General features: G+C 40.5%; 1 protein-coding gene across 1 annotated transcript in view; it reads right to left on the reverse strand.

Moving 5' to 3' along the window:
• The window catches only part of DENND1A (DENN/MADD domain containing 1A), a 469,777-nt gene that overhangs the window by 301,412 nt on the left and 146,278 nt on the right, over positions 1–22,087 (reverse strand). Inside the window, exon 6 of the mRNA XM_006834747.1 lies at positions 6,710–6,810. Coding sequence (XP_006834810.1) covers positions 6,710–6,810 — 101 coding nt within the window. The remainder of the gene's footprint in view (positions 1–6,709; positions 6,811–22,087) is intronic.

Here is a 22,087-nt window from a genome sequence, read left to right on the forward strand (position 1 = left end):
TGGGGTTGCTATGACGGTAACTAACAATTCAACGGTAACTAACAACGATGAAGACAAGAGCTAAGCAGCCTTCCTTGCCAAGTCTTCTCTTCTAAGTTAGAGGTGCCAGCATCATTGTCCATAGTCAGAATGGTGACAGAGGTCTTCAGAGGGCTAGAGTTACAGACTGCAAAAAGATTGTGGATCCGTTTTCACAGGAAAGAATAAACCATCTAATAAATTCTCTAATGAAATAGAAAGGAGGCCTGGGAACTGGGATGGCATCTAAAAAGAAATGGTTAGTATAAACACTGACTTTTAAAACAAAAAATTTCAGCTATAAAAATAATACTCTTAACTGTAGAAATCTTAGGAAATAAGACAAAATCAAATGAAAACATACAGAATTCCTTTCCCATTTCCCCCTTACAAATCACTGTTAACATTATGATATATTTCCCTCCAGATTGTTGCCTCTCTCTATATATATATGCATATATTTTTTGTTTTATGCGCACGCGCGCACACACACACACACACACACACACACACGGAGTCCTGATATGACACTGTAGGATAAACACTCAACTTCAAGGTTAGCTTGAACCACAAGGTCAGCAGTTCAAAGTCACCAGCCACTCCTTGGAAACCCTATACAGGGTCATTATGAGTTAGAACTGACTCCACAGCACTTAACAACAACAATGGCAACAGCAGATGTATATATCTAATTTTTGTTTGTTTTCACAAAAATGGAATCACACAGTATCTGTCTGTATGGGGCAAGTTATTAAACCGTTTGGGGCACTGGTTTCCTAACTGTAAGATGAAGACAATACTATTTGCCTAACAGGGTTGTTGGAACAATGACATGAGATTAAGATACGAAGGAGATGTCCAACAATGGCAGCTATTATCAGGGATGGTACTGAGAGAGCATTTTTCTCTTCACAGTTCTGGGAATAAAAGTTGCTGATTTTCAGTTTAGCAACCAAAGCTTTCTAAATACTAGAAAGCAAAACTATACTTTGGACATGCTATCAGGAGGGACCAGACCATGGAGAAGAACATCATGCTTGGTAAAATAAAGGGTCAGTGGAAAAGAGAAAGCCCTTCAACAGGATGGAATGGCACAGAGCTTGCAACAATGGGTTCAAACATAGCAATAATTCAGAGGTTGGACCAGGACTCGGTAGTGTTTTATTCTGTTAGACACAGAGTCACTATGAGTTGAAACTGACTCAGCAGTACCTAACAACAACAGCAACAACAAAGTTGTACTACTTGGGAGTTAAGAGGAGCTATATTACTGATTCTCCCAGCTCCACCAACCCCTCCACGCACAGCCTGTTGGGATTTCGTTCTGAGGCACAGCATCAAGACATACAGGTGAGTCTCTTCCCAGGAGGAGTCTAAGGCTTCCCTTTGGAGCATATGCCCAGGGTGTGGTGTGTCTGGGGTGCTGAGTCTTTCTCCATCTGGGGACTCTTAAGCATGTGACTGTGGAGAAGGCACTTGAGTCTTTGTGGGTGTGAGTATGGGGGTAGTATGTGTCTGTGAAAGGGGGGCATGTGTCTCTGTGTGTAGGGTAAAGAGGGCTGTGTGATGAAGGAGGGGTGGTGTCACTTTATATGTCTTGGTGGACATATGGCCCATCCTACGTTTTCTTGCTATCCCCTTACTATCTTTGTCCCTTCCACCTTCCTTGGGTGTGTGTGTTTGTCCTCTCATTCTACTTATCTGCTTCCTCCTCTCGGAATCTCAGTGTCAGCCTCTGCCCCTTCTCCTCCCAGTCTTTCACTAAGACCACAACAAATAACAATACAATCTTTTCCAGAACAACACAATCTTTGTTCAGATGGCAGTGAAAAAAGGCAAGACATCTGGTTCAGAAGCTCAAAGGGGCAGCAAAATTAAGCAGAGATCTACCCTGAGGAATGGGATACCTGAGCATATTGGTAATAAGAGGAGGGATGTGGAGGAAAAGGGGTTTCTGGTGCCAGAGAGTAGAGAGCTCTGAGATGGATACCTGAGAATTCTCAGGAGATACAATCAAGCCCAGATGAAGTCAATGGCTTTGGCCAGATAGTTCTTCATTCCTCAGGGATAGTAGAGGAGGAGATGACAAACATCATGGAGCAAACCTTGGGGACAGGGAGGAAATTAGTACTAGAAACAGACCATATGGACTCTCCCTTCTCACCAAAACAAGGTACCAGGGGGATGAAGCCCATCCCTGAGTATGGTGCACGGGGAGTGGAGGCAAGGAGAGTCTCCAGTGTGGCAGGGGACATGAGGGTTTAGGGCAACTTCCATGGAGCATGGAATTGACAGTAGAGAAGAGGAGGTTAGACAGGGTCACTTCCTAATAGAATCTCTTTTCAATGGAGGGTTGAGACTTTCTCGAGCAGTAGGCTAAGCACTGGACTGCTAATCAAAAGGTAGGCACTTTAAACCCACCAGCCACTCCTCAGAAACCCTATACAGGGTTGCTAGGAGCTGGAATCAACTCAGTGGAATAGCACTTAACAACAACTAGCAGTACTGCTAGATGAGATGCAGATAAGAAGAATGGAAGCTGGGCCCAGGGTAAGTGGAAAGGCCAGGGGAGGACGTTGTTGTTGTGTCATTGAGTTGGTACCAACTCACAGAGACCCTACGCATAACAGAACAAGAAACTGCCTGATCCTGGGCCAACCTCATAATCAATGCTACTTTTGAACCCACTGATGCTGCCACTGTGCCATTGCGTCTCATTGGGATTCCTCCTCTTTTTCTCCAACCCTCCACTTTACCAAACATGATATGCTTCTCCAGAGGCTGGTGCTTCCTGAAAGCATGCCAGAAGTATGAAAGATGAAGTCTGGCAATCCTGGGTTCCAAGGAGCATTCTGGATGCACTTCTTCCAACACAGATCTAATTGTTCTTTTGGCAGTCCATGGAACTTTCAATATTCTCCTCCAACACCATAACTCAAATGCATCAATTCTATGGTCTTCCTTATTCACTGTCCAGCTTTCACATGCATATGAGGTTACTGAAAATACCATGGCTTGAGTCAGGCATACCTCACTCTTTAAACTGACAGCAAGAGGTGTTCTGCAGCAGATTTGCCCAGTGTAATACGTCTTTTGAATTTTTGACTGCTGCTTCCATGAGTGTTGACAGTTGATCCAAGTTAAATATTATAACAAAATGTGCATAGATCTGGAGTTAGAAAACCAAAAGGGAAAAACACACACACTCAGCATTTCTCAAGCTGAGGGAACTGAAGAAAAAGTTCAAACCTCGACTTGTGGTATTGAAGGATTCTGTGGGTAAAAAAGAAAGCATCAAAAGAAGATGGAAGGAATACAGAATCATGGTACCAAAAAGAAATGGTCGATGTTCAACCATCTCAAGAGGTACCATATGATCAAGAGCCAATGATACTGAAGGAAGAAGCCCAAGGTATATTGAAGTCATTGGCAAAAAAGGCACCAGGAATTGATGGACTACAAATAGAAATCTTTCAACAAAGTGATATATCACTTGAGGCACTCATCTATGCCAAGATATCTGGAAGACAACTATCTGGCCAACTGACTGGAAGAAATCTGTATTTGAGCCCATTCCAAACAGAGGTGACTGAATGGAATGCAGAAATCATCAGACATATCATTGATATCCCATGCAAGTAAAGTTTTACTAAACGTAATACAGAAACGGCTGCAACCATTCATTGACAAAGAACTTGCAGAGGTTCAAGCCAGTTTCAGAAGAGGATGTGGAAGGAGGGATACCATTGCTGATATCATATGGATCTTGACTGAAAGCAGAGAATACTAGAAAGTGTTTACCTGTGCTTTATTGACTATGAAAGGTTTCCCGTTGTGTGGATCATGACAAGCTGTGGACAACATTGAGAAGTATGAGTATTCTGGAATAATTTATTGTGCTGATGAGGAACCTGTACATAGACCAAGAGGCAGGTGTTCGAACAAAACAAGGGAACATTTAATGGTTTAAATTAAGGGAGCATGAGTCTTTGGGAATTGGTAAGAAATCCTGGAATAGCTCCTACCTAATATGGTGCTGTGGGTTAATTTGCCAGACTGCGAAGCCATTTGAACTACAAGGCCGGCGGTTCAAACTCACCAGTCGCTCCTTGGAAACCCTATACACTATGGTCACTATGAGTCAAAACCAACTTGAAGGCATTAACAACAAAAAATATCAGTGTATCTTAACATCTTGTGCACAAATCACGCTTTAGGTCTAAACTTGCTCTCACATGTCTTCCCTGCACTTTGCAGGGTGACTGAGAAGACACTGTATCAGTGTATGTCTGCAGTACTGAAAATCTCATCAAGGTTCAAGACAAGTAGGAAAGCAAATAAAATCAAGAGGTTAATAAACAGGTAGGTAGAGCTGAGAGGGGGCAAAGGGTAGAAGAAAGCCACGGCAAAGAGACATGGGGTTTTCAAAATAAAAGATGTCTCGGTGCTGACGAAAGTAAGTGTGAATCAGAAGGGAGAATTCTTCAGCAACAGATGTACAAATTAAGTGAGTTTCAAATGGTCAAATGATATTTGTGGTGTGGTACCCTGTTGGATGGCTGACAGTGTTTTCCAGTCTACAAAGTCCTTTTGCATATACATGATTTCACAATCTCTAGGAATAAGTATCAGTATTTTCACCTGATAAAGAAGGGAATTCCAAGAGAAAAAGTCATTTTCTGTAAGTCACACAGCTAGGCAGTAAGGGAGCTGAGGCTCCATTACTAGAAGTCCTCCTTCATTCCCATCCCTGTTTGTGCTCCTACCATGACCTCATTGAGAGAGGGCAACAGCATCTCTATTGATGAGAAAACACAGCACATGAGAGTACAGCGAAAGTAAAGGACGGCCAAAGTAAAGGACGGCCAAAGGTGTAGATAGATTTTAGAGTCACTGAGGGTGGCAGGAAATGAAGTGGAAAGATGTGGACCTCTAAACAAACGGGGAATGGAGATAACAGTGACAGGGCAAGGATGGAGACAACAGTGACAGGACAGGGATGGTGACCACAGTGACAGGGCAGGGAAGAAGGCTCTTAGTTGCTGGGCTAGAAGCCAAAGGACAGAGCTGGCACCAGGCCATCACAGTGGGGACAGGAGTCTGAGAGTATAAAAAGGAGTTTCAACTGGAGAGGATTCAATATTCCAAAGAATCCCCAGTGGAAGGGAGATGTTGGAGAACGTGATACAGGGGAGTGTTTTTTCACAAGTAGTCCCTGAGGGAAAAGGCAGGCACAAGTATTTAATGTAATAAACTGGAAAATTCAATATGAGGGATGTATATTCTTATTCTTCTGTATCTGTGAGAATCTACTCCAGAAGATATTTAAAGAATAAAACCTAAAGCAACTGTACCTGAAGTCACCATATAACCAGAAATAATTGAAAGAAGAAAGTTTTAATAGGCCAGGATTATATACCTCATATGATAAGAAAGACAATTGACCTTTTACCTCTTTAAGAGGTGGGAGGAAGAGATGGATAAAAAACACCCACCATGATAAGATTCATACAAAATAAAGACAGAAATGAGCCAATTTACTTAGTTGTATGCACTAGACACTCAATCACATTTGATTTTTATTTGATGGCCCTGAAACTATATCTTTATTATGCCCATGGCTTCTTGGGATGAGTGTGAGTTCAACACAATCAAAAAGGAGCAACTGTAGAATATCTTTCTCAATCCCAGGACAATGTGGTTCCTGAGTGGATCTTTTCAATGAGATGATTACAGAATGGGCTAGAGATCCCAGCAAAAATGGTCACTGGCCTGGACTCAATCATTCATTGAACCAGTGGCAAATATCTTGACTCAAAATTGTTCTTAGGTGACATGGTCGTCAAATGATCCCTTTCTCCTGAAGCTCTCAATTTTTGACAGGCAGTTTGTGCCTTTTCCTATATACGCTGCTTCTGCTGATTTGAGCTATTTAGAGACAACGTCTTTAATCATATTATACTGAAGAAAAGTTATTCGTAAAGAAATCAGATTCAAATTAGTCAGTGTCAGTCTCTTCTGTAATCTACCAAAGACAGTGATGAGGATGATATTTTGGCAGGAACATTAATTAAGCACCATGAGTCAGTTTTTCTACATGTCCTACGTGGAAACTGCTACCTCATATCATCTTTGCATAGTTATGTATTGAACAGCTCAATTTTGCAGATGAGGAAACAGAATTTTAAGCCAAGTGACTTGCTCAAGGTTATGTAGCTGGAAGGTAGAAGTGCCTTTAAAACACATTTTATTGTACAGTGATATTCTCATCAAAAACTTCAGAGAGTTCTGATGTCTAGTGTGTGCTCCCAAACCACAGCTGAGAGCTAGTCTATCGAACATGTCAGGACATGGTGAGAGCCTGAAGACCTCGGGGATCTGAAATCGTTCTTGTCGCTGACTCCCAATTTGTCTTAGGAGAAACAAAAATCAAAACCAAGCCCACACAACTACTTGGTGATTTGGTTTCCCCAAACTAAGAAATGGGCGAAGTACTGCCTGCTCTTTTGAACTTGTAAGAATGCTATGAAGACATATATGCAAACCATTTGGAAGTAAGAGTGTCATGCAAATGTCATTTTGAAATTAGTATTTTGAATTCCATCACCTACTTCATGAACATGTTACAGACCTACCATTACCGGTTCACTCATGAAGGACAAGCAGAGGGCAGGGCAAGCAGCAGCCTTACCAGCAGTAGTCCAGCAGATGTGGTGGCAGGACGGGGATGTACACATGCTGCCAGTACATGGGGTAGAGCATTGCAGCAGAACCGTGGATGCAGGCAGTCAGCTGCAACAGAAGCAAATCAGAGCTTCAGAGCTCGAAAGGCAACGTAAGAAACAGTATCATTTAAATTCACCAGTAAAATTAAATACAGGCCTCATCTGCATATTTTAAATTATAACTAGAAAATCTGGATAAATAATTCTCACAGTTATCTAAACCACTTTCATTCAAAAGCACTTTCATTTTTAAAAAACTGACTTTTTGAAAATTGGGAAAATGGAAAAAGAAAAGAGTATGAGTCACTACCATCTGAACATAAATGAAAATTTTAGGGTATTGTTGTTGTTAAGTGCCATAGAGTCATTCCGACTCATAGTGACCCTGTATAGGATTCACGTTTTCTTTTTTATTAGAATCTTTGTAAATGCCTCCTCCCTGCTTTTTTCTTAAACTTGACATTGTATAATGGCATTTCCCCACATATTTAAGTATGAGGGGGCTTCAAAAAGCTTGTAGAAAACTGGAATAGAATGGTAATGAAATGTGTCTGCAAACTTTTTGAAGCTCTTATATTTAGAAAATGTATCCTTTAATGATTTTATAATGCTGTACTCAGTGAATTTCCTATACAACATTCAATCACTCTTCTACCACATAATTGGATCAGGTCCATCATTTTTCTATGAGGTTCCTACATATAGAATTAAGAGACAAAGGCTATAAATATTTTAAGTCATTTAATACATTTTGTTGTTGCTGTTAAGTGCCCTCAAGTTGGTTCCGACTCATAGCAACCCTGTATAGGGTTTTCAAGAAGCAACTGGTGGATTTGAACTGCTGACCTTGTGGTTCGCAGTCTAGTACTAATTCTATAGTGCCACATCAGGAGTCCTTAATAAATACAGATATCATAAATATATAAACATCATAAAAAGATGAGGATGGAGGCTCTTTCCACTTTCCCAACCATGTACTGGGATAGCAGTCTCCCTGTTCCTCACCTGAGCTAAGCATTATAGTCAAGTTAGGAATTTTATAAATGTATATATCTTATTTTTACTTTTATTTCTCTGATCATGATTAAGACTGAATATTCTATCATAGTCTTTTGCCTGTATATCTTAGGTAAATGGTCTGTTTAAATTCTTCAATTTGTTCTAATAAGAGTTGGCAATTTTAAAAATTGATTTACACAAACACTGGTGATTATATAAAAGACACTAATTCTTTCAAAGATTTTTAAAAAATCATTTACCCTTGTTCAAATTTTCTTTGAACTTTTGGCTGAAGAGGAGTTTTAAATAATGACATAGACACATTTTTTCCTTTATGATTGTCTCCTAATGACGCCCTCCACGTATTCTCCCCATTACTTAACTCTCTAATCCATCTGGAGTTAATCTAGGTTTAAAAACTGAGGTGAGAATTTATTTTTTCCACATAGTTAATCAATTGCCTCAGCACTGTTCACTGACTAGTCCCTCCTTTCCCCATTCTTTTGACATGTCTTCCATTTTGTATTACTTTTTGTATTTATTTGTAAAGCGCTAGATATATTGTACAATTGGTATTTGATACAATTAAAAATTTAGGAAACAGATAATATAACAGATAAAATTGCTTCAAAATTCATTATAAAGACAGAAAAAACCCCAGTACCTCTGGAGACATGGCTATGAAGTGACAAAAGCCAACAACACATGTTTCTTTCTGTCTTTTTTTCTTTAGTGTTTCTTTGATTTCTGGGAAGTCTGTTCCCTTGAGGACACTGCTTCTTTTGGAAGCTGTTAACTGGCCTTTGCTGACAGAAGGACATTTACGTGGTGAAAGAGTGACGTGCCAAGGCCCAGTTAAAAGAAACCCAGAGGTTAGTGTAACACGAACAGCTTTAAATTGGATATTTTGCTGATGTTTCACAGTTGTGAGAGCTGTGTATTAAAGCCAGAGCTGTGACTCCCCAACTCCCCCTTTACTTCAGGCCCCATCTTTTAAATCAGGTACATGGCGCGAACAGGAGATAACATAGCAAGCTCACTCAAGAGCTGTTCTGAGCGACTCCACTGGTTTAATCCATCCCTTCCCAATCCATTTTGGTAGGTTTCCATATAGGAAGTTGTGATACATACATAACTAATTCCTCAGGGTTAGAACAGACAAAAAAATCTTTGTTGGTGTTGAGTGAGTAGAGAATAAATCCATTTTACTTCAATTCTTGAAGTCAAGACTTGAAGTCAGGCTGACGTGGGACTCAGGCCCCACCCCTTTCTGTCCATCTTTCAACCAAAAGTGCAGGTTCAGTCACTCTACTCCCTACTCAGAGTCTTCAGTGGTTTGTCTGCAAAAAGCACATCTCCATGAACTGCTCCCTGTCTATCTAGGAGAAGCTTCTTAGGCTAGTCTCTACTGCCTTCCCCAAGTGTACCCTTAGAATAAATCATCTGTAGACCCAGAAGAGTTATGCACTTCTTTTAACAATTTATTTGTACCCCTTCCTAAATCAGCTGGACTTGTGACTCTGGCAAACCCCTCCTCTTCCAGGTCTCTGTGCAAGTACTATCTTCGGTGAAGAATTGCATCTTTCCCCTTGGCATATAAATAAATAATTAAATTAACAGAATATAATTGTCTGCACATTTGCCCCTCACTGTACAGTAGTAGAGAGAGACCCTGTCTCTCTTCACCTCCATGTCCTCAGTGGCAATGGCACTGTTAATGCCTGTCAAATCAGCCCAGTTCATGGCAGTCCATACACAACCAAACTGGGCAGTTGTGATGCATAGGGTTTTCACTGGCTGATTTTTTGAAAGATTGCCAGGCCTTTCTTCCTAGTCTGTCTTACTTCGGACGCTCTATTGAAACTTGTTCAGCATCACTGTGACATGCAAGCCTCCTCTGACAGAGAGATGGTAGCTGTGCTTGGGGTGCACTGGTCAGGAATTGAACTTGGATCTCCTGCAAGGGACAAAAGTCTACAATTGAGCCATATATATTTGGTTATGTGCTGTTGAGTCAGTTCCAATTCACAGAAATCCTATGTAAGTTTTCTGAGAAGCGGCTGGTGGGTTTGAACTGCTAACCTTGTGGTTAGCAGTCCAGTGTTTCTCCTACAATGCCACACTAGAATTCCGTGACACATATATTTGTTGTAGTTGCTGTGCCAGCAAGCCGGTTCTGACTCACAGTGACTCGACATAGGGTTTCCAAGAGCGAATGCTACGTTTGAACTGTCAACCTGTGGTTACCAGTCCAGTGCTTATCCTACAGCACCACACCAGGACTCTTGACATATATATGCTAATATATGTATGCTAGTAAATACACCACCACTCGGTTGTCAGTTTGTTGTACTGTGGTGGTTTGTGTGTTCCTGTGATTCTCGAAGCTATGCCACTGGTATTATAAATACCAACAGGGTCATCCATGGTGGACAGGTTTCAGTGGAGCTTCCAGATGAAGACAGACTAGAGAGGAGACTCGGACCACTTCTGAACGGAAGCATGGAGATGGACCTCATGCTTGGTAAAGTAGATAGTTAAGAGAAAAGAGGAAGACCCTCAATGAGATGAAATGACACAGTGGCTGCAACAATGGACTCAAACATTGCAACAATTGTTAGGAAATACAGGACCGGGCAGTGATTTGTTTTGTGGTGCATATGGTCACTATGAAGTTGGAACTGGCTCTATGGCACATAACAACAAAGTGCAATGTTTTCTAAATAATTTCTGTTTAGAATATAGTCATGATAGTCAGCAGCCTGATGTTCAATGGTATTGAATCAACAATTTCATGAATCTGAGAGATATCCATGACTCAAATTCCAAAGCAATAATATACTCAGATACACTGATATGCCACTTTTGTAAAATTAAATAATCCATTCAATGATATGCCTACTCTGTAACTTTATAACACAATAAATAAAAGTACTTTAAACTCTATGAGGTATCATACAAAGGTATCTCATAGAGTTTAAAGATACAAATGATCTTTCTTCGTCATGCATTTATTTGTATTCTCCTTAAAAAAAACAAAAACAGAATTCATTCAACAGAATTGTCCTAGTTGAGACAGAATTTGATTACCTGTTTCTTTTCAGATTAAAATTGTTTAAGTCAAAATCCTATATCAAGGATAAAGTGGCAGAAATCTCCTAAGCCTCAAAAAACCTACCAAGCTAAATGCCAAGATTTAAAAATTAAGTGTGCCACATAAAAATCAAGGTTTTAAGGTGTTCGATCATTTCCTTAGAAGGGTTCCTAAGGGCCAAATCTCTATAATTGGGATAAAATGCATTCACGCATTTGATTAAGAAAACAAACAAACAAAGAAAAGAAATTGTTTGGCTCTTCTCCAAAATCCTAACGCACTATGTGCACCACTACTTAAGAATGAATAATGGTTAAATCAATTACAAGACAAATCTTAGAACACAGCTGTTTAACCAGAAACGAAATATTATGTCCTATAAATTACCACTAGTCACTTATTTTAAAAGATAATTCTAAAACTCCATTTCAAAAAAATAAAGGATGAAAAGGGCCACTACTCATTCTTTAGGAAAAGCAAAATTTTCAAGTCATGAAAATATATAATTTGGAGTGTTGTCAACAAAGAGGGTATTGTGAATATTTAATTGACGTGCAAGTTGAGGAAAATGATCCTATCAAAATTTCACTCAGTGGGAGAATAGAAAGATAGTATGTGTAAAATTTGCCCAAAGTCATTAGTCACAATGAATATTCATCAGAAGCCAATTATCAATCCCATTTAATGACACCCCAAAAGATTTTGCCCTGAAGCAGCTGAACAGTCTAAGACTCCAGACAAAACTAGACAAATTATACAGCCAACAGCCAGTCTAGCCAGGACACATAATATAAAGTAAACCACTGGTGGGTTTTTGGATGTCTTTTGCAAATTCTGTCATCAATTAAAGGTGCACAAGGTGAGTTTTGTTGTGGAGCTTCACTAGTTTTCTTTGAGGCAGAGGAAAAGGCTGCAGTAGTAGGACATGAATGGAGAGAGATACAGAATTGGAAAAAATCACATATTTTTTTTTAAATGCTAAGCTCTTTCTCAGCGATAATGTCCAGATCTTCACAATCTTAGTTTCTGGTGACTCACTTTAAGTTCTGTGATTTAACATGGAATAAAAATAAGAATCTTAACAGTGTGTATGCCGGGCACTGTGTGGAGGTTTAGGGCTTTTCAAAGTATTATTTTGTACAGCTAGGTAGTTGGAAAGGTGTCTGTGATTATATAACACATACTCATCATCACATTTCACAGATAAGAAAACCATTTAGGAAGTGAAATGACTTGCCCAAATTCATATAGCTAGTAAGTGACAGAACTCGGACTCACATCCAGATCTATATGCTTATAAGATTATATCTGATTATATATATATATGGGGAATCCTGGTGTGGTGCTGCAGGTTAATGTGCTGGCAGTTCAAGCTCACCACCCGCTCCTTGGAAACCCTGTACAGGGTCTCTATAAGTCAGAACTGACTCGATGGCACTTAACAACAATATATAGATGAAGCTCTGGTAGCATAGTGGTTATGAGTTGGTTGCTAACCTCAGGGTCAGCAGTTCGAAACTACTAGCTGTTCTGTAGGAGAAAGATGAGATTTTCTGCTTCCATAAAGATTTACAGCCTTGGAGACCCTATACAGGGTCACTAGGAGTTGGAACCGAGTCCACAGTACATAATCATAATATATGTACTTATATTTGTTGCTGTTGTTGTTTTACTGAGCCCCTACTCTGTGCTACATATGTTGCAAAGGACTCATGAGACAATGTTCCTAAGATCAATATCAAATCATGTACAAATGCATTTGCCTTTATGTAAGATGACCAATATCTAGGACAACATACTAATCAAATAATCATGTTTAAAAACAAAAACCACATCTGAGCATTGCCATGGGATTATTATTGTTAAGTGCTGTTGAGTCGGTTCCGACTCATAGTGACCCTGTAAAGGGTTTCCAAGGATGATGAGTTTGAACTGCTGACCTTGTGGTTCAAATCGCCTCTGCAGTCCAATGCTTTATCCCACAGTGCCATACCAGGACTTAGGATTGTTGTTGTTGTTGTTGTGTGCCGTGGAATCAGTTCTGATTCATAGCAACCTTGTACAGGGTTTCTGAGGCTATAAATCTTTACGGGAGCAGAAAGCCTCACCTTTCTCCCGCAGAACAGCTGGTAGTTTCAAACTGCTGACTTTACGCAGTTACAAATCGCAGCCCGATTTGTAACCACTATTCTACCAGATTAGGTATATTTAATTGAGGTGTTGCACTGTTAATTATAGGGTCTTTAACCCATAGGAAATTCTAGACAATGAAACAATGATTATTATTCAAAGAGAAAGGTTTCAATCCCATTTTGAGGACACGTGCATTTGAAAGTGTTACTTTCTGTCATGTTCCCTTTCATATACTTGCATGGAATCCTCCACTAACTCTCTTTGTGATCTGAGCAAGCCATTTTTCCGCCTACATCTCGCTTCCCCTACATGAATAAAGAGAAACTGAACTACATGATCTCTCTTTTCCTTCTGGCTTTGATGACTGATAATTCCAGTGGAATTGCCATCCTTTGACATGAAGTATGCTATTCCTCTGCTCCAGTTTACCTTCTGGGTTAGTCACATTGATTAAGTAAAACAGGGTCTATCTCTAAATCAGCCTTACTTTCTCATCTCTGCAATTACAGGGACTCACCTTTAATTCCTGTGCCTTTGGGAACCACTACCTTAGTGGTTACGAATCGGGCTGCAAACTGCAAGGTCAGCAGTTCGAAACTACCAGCTACTCCATGGGAGAAAGATGAGGCATTCTGCTCCCGTAAAGATTAACAGCCTCGGAAACCCTGTGCAGGGTTGCTATGAGTCGGAACCGACTCCACGGCACATAACAACAACAACAACCTTTGAGTTAGCCTGTCTCTATCAGCTAACATGCTTGACCCATGAAGATCCCAGTAGTAGATGATCTTACAAGACCCAAGGGCATGGGACTGAAAATGTGAGCTCCTGAAGGACAGAGACCACATTTGATTCCTGGCCTTATCTCCTACTGCACCTGACACAGAACAGGTGCTCAGAAAATGCTTAAGGGATGTTACAACACCTCTAGCTTAACAGCAGTGGTAAGCAGGACTGCCAGACATTTAACAAATGCAACTGCTCAATAAATGATACTGAGACCCCAAATTTTACAAGATGTGGAGGACAAAATTAAATGGGCACAGTCATTCTTCACACCCAGAACTCAGAATGCTAAAATATCAAACGGCATGTTTACAGAGTTTGAGGTTGGATTTCTCCTCTGAACCTAATAAACATAAGGAAATAGGTAAAATGAAGCACAGAGAAAGAACACCAGATTACTACCTTTAAAAACAAAACAAAACAAAAAACCAAAACAGGTCATTTTTAAGTGAATGCATTTCAATCAAGAATAATCCTATGTATGACAGTTGTAGAAAACGAGGTATGCCTTGGGAAAGTTGTTTGCTTTTTCAATTTAACAACTAGATTAATTCATTTGATTAGAACCTACCTTTGCAGTCCATCAATGAGTCCTAGTGATACAGTGGTAAAAATGCTTGGCTGCTAACCAAAAGGTCAGTGATTCAAACCTACCAGTTGCTCCATGGGGGAAAGATATGTATGGTAGTCTGCTTCCTTAAACACTGTGCCTTGGAAACCCTATGGGTCAGTTCTACTCTGTCCTATATGAGTCAAAATCCACTCAATGCCCCTTTCCCCCCACCTTGTGATCTTTAGCAAATCAATGGCATCATTATTCAGTGGTGTGGTTTTCATTTGGTTTTGCTTTTCACTTATGCTCAAATGGAAAACTCAGTATAAGATCAGAAAAGTTGTAAATAAAATTCTGCAGAGACTCTGTAAGTTATCCTTCCAAAGTATAAAACCCTTTCATTATAAATTGTTCAAACTGTGCTTACTACATTGAGTGGGTTTTAGCAGAAAGGTCAAAAATCCCAAGACTCCAAAAGGAGCTCTTCAGATTGCCTAGACAGGTGCCAGACATGCAACTGGAAAGCAGGAGGCTTTTCCTGGAAGTCAACATGCAGTGTCGGGTGTGTGGGATTCTATGTATCTCTATGTGGGGAAGTGGGGACCTGTGATCTTTCTTCAAGTAATTCTCCTTTAGCTTGGTGGAACTTGTCCTACTGTTGTTTCTTCACTATCATCTGCGGAAAGGAAGGCAAAAGAAAACTACAACATGGAGTCAAATGGAATGCCTTCCCCTAAGAACAATGTCACCCAGCCAAGGGGGGAAGCTTACTCAAGTAATCACGGGCCTACTTAATCACTTCCCCCCTCCTTTTTTTTTTTTTTTTTAAATAAAGCTACCTACTAGCTAGAGTAATTAGACTAAGTTATTAACTAGGGCAACAAGCTTTCATGCCAAGATTTGATACTTCAAAACATCAAAGCAACTTAAACTGCCAGAGAAAACGCTTTAGCTACTAAAGCTAAGTTAGAAGTGAGGCCCAGAGCATCAGAGTATTTCCTTAAGTTGGAAAAGACCACGACGATGTTTCCTTGGGAGTTACAACATTTCATTTAAACACAGAGACTACAAACTGGCTGCCATTCTACATGCTGTACCTGCACCTTGGTTTGAACCACAAGGTCAATGGTTCAAGCTCACCAGCCACTCCTCGGAAACCTTATATAGGGTTGCCATGGGTTGTAACTAACTCAGTGGCACTTAACCCCCACCACTACCACCACAACAGATGTTACTTAGTGGTCATGGAGTCAGGACGTGGCAAGATGCCCTATGTGGCCACTGTCAAAGGGCTGGAAAAACCTATTAGCCACCTCAAGTCTAGCATAAGTGGATGTTTATATTGTTTGGGAGCTATTTCTAAGATCATAATTTACTCTTTGCTAATGAGTTTACAGTGGATTCCTGGTGTGGCGAGGTTGGTTAATGCACCAGACTGCAAAGCCGTTTGAACTACAAGGTTGGTGGTTCAAGCTCACCAGTCGCTCCTTGGAAACCCTATATGGGTCGCTATGGGTCCGAATCGACTCGACGGCACTTAACAACAATGGGTTTACAAGGTTGCAGAGTTGGAATGCACTTGATGGTACCTAACAACAACATGGATTTCACACTATTGTTTTAATAAAGAGTTCACACTGAACATATAGTCATGAGTACCTGTTGGTCAGGTACCTATATTTAGGGAAAAGATTATTAGAACTGCTCAGGTAGTAGTAGTTACTGGAATTCTAGGCAAAGAAAAATGTAAACAAACAGAAAAAAAAGGAAGCAAGCCTCCTCAGAATAGTTTTGTTAGGCAAATCCAACCTTCTGAGGAGGCATTAAAATCAGTGATTGAAATTATAATATTATTACCACCACCATCATTTATTTAGCATTTACTATGGTATGGCTGTTTAGCATAAACACTGAACTGCTAATGGTAAGGTCAGCAGTTCAAACCTAGCATCCGCCCCTCAGAAACCCTATACAGGGTCCCTATAAGTTGGAACTGACTAGATGGCACTTAGTCTGCTAGACAGCAGATGCTAAGAGACAATGGGCTCAACCATAACAACAATTGTGAGGATGGCACAGGACCAGGCAGTGTTTCATTCTGGTGTGCACAGGGTCACTATGAATTAGAACTGATTCAACAGTACCTAACAACAGAATCTGCCAATCACTTTTCTAAGTGCTGCACTCATATTTATTCATTAAATCTTCACAACAACCCTATTATACAGTAGATTCCATTATTGCCTGCATTTTACAGATGAGGAAACTAAGGTTCCTATATGTTAAGGAACTTGTTCAAGGTCATGGAGCCAGAGGCAAAGTTGCTCTTAGCTAACAGGAAACGGCCTCTGTGCTATGATCTGCTTTAATATGACAATTACTGAGTATCCACTATGTGCACACACCATGCCCCGAAGCAATTTAAAATATAGCCAGAAAGATCAAAATGCAAACAACCAACTTCAACACAAAAGCATTATGAAAGAGGTGCTATAATAGAGGTTCAAGTGTGTTAGCATGTAAAGAAAGAATCATTAATTCAGCCTGGGGCAAGGAACTGGCCTGCTCCACAAAGAGCCTTCAGAGCAGAGGCTGGAAGGAAGAAGACAGACGAGCTGCTTGTCTGCTCTGCTGGGAGGCCAGTGACACAGTACTGGTGGATCAAGTGCATCCAGTAGCTTCCTGGGCCACTCTCTCTATGTAGTGATGACATGGAGACTTGATACAAAAGATAACAATTTAGTCAATGACTATGTGACTAATGTGAAGTGGGTGGATATGGAAAACCTCGTACGAGTTGCCATGACTATTTTCTGTTGCTTGGATTCATTCACCACCCACCATCACCAGTTATACTAATTAAATCTTCAGAACTCTTCCAGGATGTCTATCATCCTCCTTGCTTCTGAAAATCAAATCAGGGTTTAACACCCCACCAGGGTGAGATTCAGAGTGAACTAATAATTTAGTATTGAATGGGATGGAGCACTGTGAGGTCCCTGGTTGGCACTAGCAATTTGCACTTGGCAAAAGCACTGGGTTGCTAACCACAAGATCAGGAGTTCAAACCCATCAGCTGCTCTACTGGAGAAAGATGAGGCTTTCAGCTCCCGCAAGAATTACAACCTCAGAAACCCCGTAGAGAGAGGAAAACCTTATGCAGGGTTTTGAGTCAAAATTGACTTGATGGCTGTGTGTTTTTTTTTTAACCAACTGAAAGATCGGTGGTTTGTTTCTAAACAAGAGTGCTAAAAGAAAAGCATGATCAACTACTTTCAAAAAGACTGTTATTAAGTGCTGTTGAATCAGTTCCGATTCATAGACACCCTGTATAGAGCGAATTTCCAAGGAGCAGCTCATGGGTTTGAACTGTTGACCTTGCAATATGTAGTCAAGTGCTTATTCTACAGCAACATACCAGGACTCCATGACATATATATGTTGTTGACTGCTGTTGAGTGGGTTCTGACTTATAGAGACCCTAGGGATTCCTGAGGAGCAGATGGTGGTTTTGAACCACGGACCTTGCAGTTTGCAGTCCAGCGCTTATCCTACAATGCTAGACCAGGGGTCCCAACACATATATAAGTGCTAGTAAATGCAGTACCACTCATCTGTCAAAAGGATTATAGCCATTAAAAACTCTATGGAGCACAGTTGTACTCTGTATGTGGCACTGCACTGAATCAGAATTGACTGGACAGCAATGCTTTTTGTTGGTTGGTTGGTTTTGTTTTTTTACTGAGTACTATGTGCCTAGTAATTAAAAAACGGCTGCAACAATACATGGATAGGAATCTTTCAGAGGTTCAAGCCAAATTCAGAAGAGGACGTGGAACAAGGTATATCACTACTGATGTCAGATAGATCTTGGCTGAAAGCAGAGAATACCAGAAAGATGTTCAGCTGCTATTTTGATTGTGTGAGTCATAACAAGCTATGGACAACATTGAAGAGAATGAGTATTCTGGAACACTTAAATTATGCTCCTGAAGAACCTGGTATAGACCAAGATGCAGTTGCACGAACAGAACACGGGAACACTGAATGGTTTAAAATTAGGAAAGGGGTGTGCCATACTTATTCAATCTGTATGCTGAGCATATTACCCAAGAAGCTGTATTATATGAAGAAAAAAATGTGACATCAGGATAGTAAGACTCATTTAACAACCTGCAATATGCAGATGAAACAATCTTGTTTGCTAAAAGCAAAGAGGACTTAAAATACTTATTGATGAAGATCAAAGACCACAGCCTTCGGTATGGGTTGTACCTCAATGTAAAGAAGACAAAATTCCTCACCACTGGACCAATAAACAACATCCATATAAAAGGAGAAAATAATGAAATTATCCAAGACTTCATTTTGCTTGGATCAATCATCAACACTCATGGAAGCAGCAGTCAAGAAATCAAATGACGTATTGCAGTAGGCAAATTTGCTATACAAGATCTCCTTAAAGTGTTCAAATACCAGTTTGGGGCCTAAGGTGCGTCTGACCCAAGCCATGGTATTTTCAATAACCTTATATGCATGTGAAGGTGGACAATGAATAAAGAAGAATGTATAAGAATTGATGCATTTGAGTTATGGTATTGGAGGAGAAATTGAAAAGTACCATGGACTGTCAAAAGAACAAACAAATCTGTGTTGGAAGAAGTACAGTCAGAATGCTCCTTGGAAGCCAGCATGGCCAGACTTTGTCTCTCAAACTTCGGACATATTATCAGGAGGGACCAGTCCCTGGAGAAAGATATCATGTTTGGTCAAGTGGAACAGTCAGAAAAAAAGAAGACCCCAGCAAGATGGATTGGCATAAATGTAGCAATGCTTGTGAGGTTGGTGCAGGACCGGGTAGTGTTTCATTTTGTTGCGCTGTCAATTTAATCCCATATAGTTCTTAAAAGAGCACAATGCTCAAGGAAGACCTTTGTTACTAGTTAAGTCAAAATCCTGTTCCGTTTTAAGATGATTTCAGGGAATATTTGTAGTTTAACATTACAGATTATTTTAAGGTAATAGTTTCAGGAATTTATCCATCTTCCATGGCTCCAGAAAATCTAGAGTCCATGAAAATTTGACATTCATTCTTCAAATTTACCCCCTTTGATCAGGATTCTTCTATGAAATCTTGATTAAAATATTCACAATGGTAGCCGGGCACGATTTAGTTCTTCTGGTTTCATGGCAAAGGAAGCAGTTGTTCATGGAAGCAATTAGTCACACATGCTGTATCTTTCTACTATTCCTGACTCTGCTTTTTCCTCTGTTATTCCAGATGAATAGACACCAATTGTTGTGCCTTGTATGGCTGTTTTCAAGCTTTTAGGACACCAGGCACTATGTAATGAACAGAAGCATTAAACTTAACATTATTAGGCCAATTAACTGTGATGTCCCATGAAACTACAACCTTAAACCTCCAAACCAAGGAACCAAAACAAATCCCATGAGGTGTTTGGTTGTACATAAGCAGACTCACAGCAGCTACTCTGATTCACTGTTGTAAATATATCTATCACATAACTTTTGCCAATCCAACTTTTTAACAGGTGTAAAACTTATACAATCAAGGGTTGAGCAGCCCTATCCTTAATCAAAAGGAGCTCTGGTAGTGTAGTGGTTACTAGTTGGGCTGCTAATCGCAAGGTCAGCAGTTTGAAACTACCAGCCATTCCATGGGAGAAAGATGAGGCTTTCTGCTCCCGTATAGATTTACAGCCTCAGAAATCCTATATAGGGTCGGTATGAGTCGGGACCGACTCCACGGCACACCACCACCACCGAAGGACTTCTGGTGTGGTGCTGTAAGATCAGCACTGGACTCCAAACCACAAGGTCAGCAGTTCAGACCCACCAGGTGCTCCTCGGAAACCCTATAGAGGGTCGCTATGAGTCAGAAACGACTCCACGGCACACCACCACCACCACCACCCTTAATCAATGCAGTTTATTTCATTACTGTTAATTCCACCCCCACCCCCACCCCCGCCCCACTCTGGTCCAAACTCAAACCAAACCTATTACCATTTAATTGATTCTGATTCATAGCAATCCTATAAAGATTTCTGGGATGGCAAATCTTTATGGAAACAGTTTCCTCTTGGGGAGTGGCTGGGGGGTTTAAATTGCCGATCTTTTGATTAACAGCCTAACATCCATAGTACCACCAGGATTCCTTCCCACCCCTGGTAACAGCTAGCAAACTTTTATCTCTATACATTTGCATTTTCTTGTCTTTTTATATAAATGAGTGTTTAAAATATTTGTCCTTCTGTGGTTGACATATCTTCCTCAAAACAATACCTTTAAGCGCTCATCCATACTTTGCACGCATCAGATCTGCATTTCTCCTACCAGCAGAGTAGTATTCCACTGTAGGTATGGATCACGTTGTGTTTATCCATTCATCTGTTGATGGGCATGTAGGTTGTTTCTACCCATTGTGAAGAGTGTTACCATCAATATTGGTATACAAGTCTCTGCTTTGAATCTCTGCTGTCAAGTCTTTGGGTATACTCCTATGTGTGGAATTGTCAGCTCTTATAATGGTGCTGCTGTAGGATCAGGACTGGACTGCAAGGTCAGCAGTTCAAACCCACAGGCTGCTCTGTGGAAACCCTATACAGAATCACTATGACACTTCAATAACATAGTAGTTCTATTTTTAGCTTTTTGAGGAATCACCAGACTGTTTTCCATAAAGCTGTACCATTTTGCATTCCCACTAGCAATGGATACAGGTTCCAATTTCCCCACATCCTGGCAAACATTTGTTATTTTCTGTTTTGGGGTGTTATTTCTGTTGTTGTTGTTTTTAAATCTTAGCCATCCTAGTGGGAGTGAAATGGTATCTGATCATGGTTTCGATTTGCATCTCTCTAAAGGCTAGCACTTGATTGAATTTTGTTAAGGATTTCCCTCTTCACCAAAAGGATTAGCTTTCCTCTCACTTCTTTGAATACACTTCTTAGGTTGTTAGCGTAAACTAGGTTTTTCTCTCTCCTTTTTAACATATAAAGGATGAACAAACACATATTTGGTTTATCTTATTTTTCAAATACAACACTAAATTTAGTGTTAGAATTCTCTGTTTGGTAGGTTTCCAGTTACAAGGTCTTGGCTTCCCTTGAGCACAGTTTGAAACAAAATAATGCAGTTTGTTCCTGCGGCTGGAACATGCAGAGTGGAGTGTGCAGGCAAAGAGGCCCTGGCTCTGGTCCAATATTTCAAACTCATCTGAAACTGCCACTCTCCTCTCTGCTTCAAGGGCTGTGGGTACGCAAACAGGATTAGCTATTTCTAGTCCACAAGAGCTAGAAAAGCTTCATGTACATCTTTCAAGTGCCCAACCCATTTCACAGGCTGGCATTGTCATGCCCACATGGGATTCATCAGGAAAGAAGTAAAACTGAAGCCAAATCCCCAAAATCCCCTAGTCCAGAAGCTGGCTCTCCTTAAGTCACAAGAACAGATGGTTCCAAGACAGTGGTTGCTGTTAGTGGAGAGGGTGGGACAGGGTGTGGACAACAGTGGGAAGGTTGTCATCCCTTAGAGACACTGAGCATATACTCAGGGCCATATCGGAAGGGAGGAGGACAGAAATAGCACCCACTGCTCTGCAGGACATGTGGGAGAATGTCCTGTCAAGGCTCCCAGTCTCAAGGGACTCATTTTTGTTTACTTAGCTAGAAAGAAAGGGACTAGGTTTTCGATCCCTCCTCCTCACGATGAGGTTCTAACAGAAAATAAGTTCTTTTCATAGCTATGGGTAGC

The sequence above is a fragment of the Chrysochloris asiatica genome, unplaced genomic scaffold, assembly GCF_000296735.1.
Source record: "Chrysochloris asiatica unplaced genomic scaffold, ChrAsi1.0 scaffold00014, whole genome shotgun sequence".
Lineage (NCBI taxonomy): Eukaryota > Metazoa > Chordata > Mammalia > Afrosoricida > Chrysochloridae > Chrysochloris > Chrysochloris asiatica.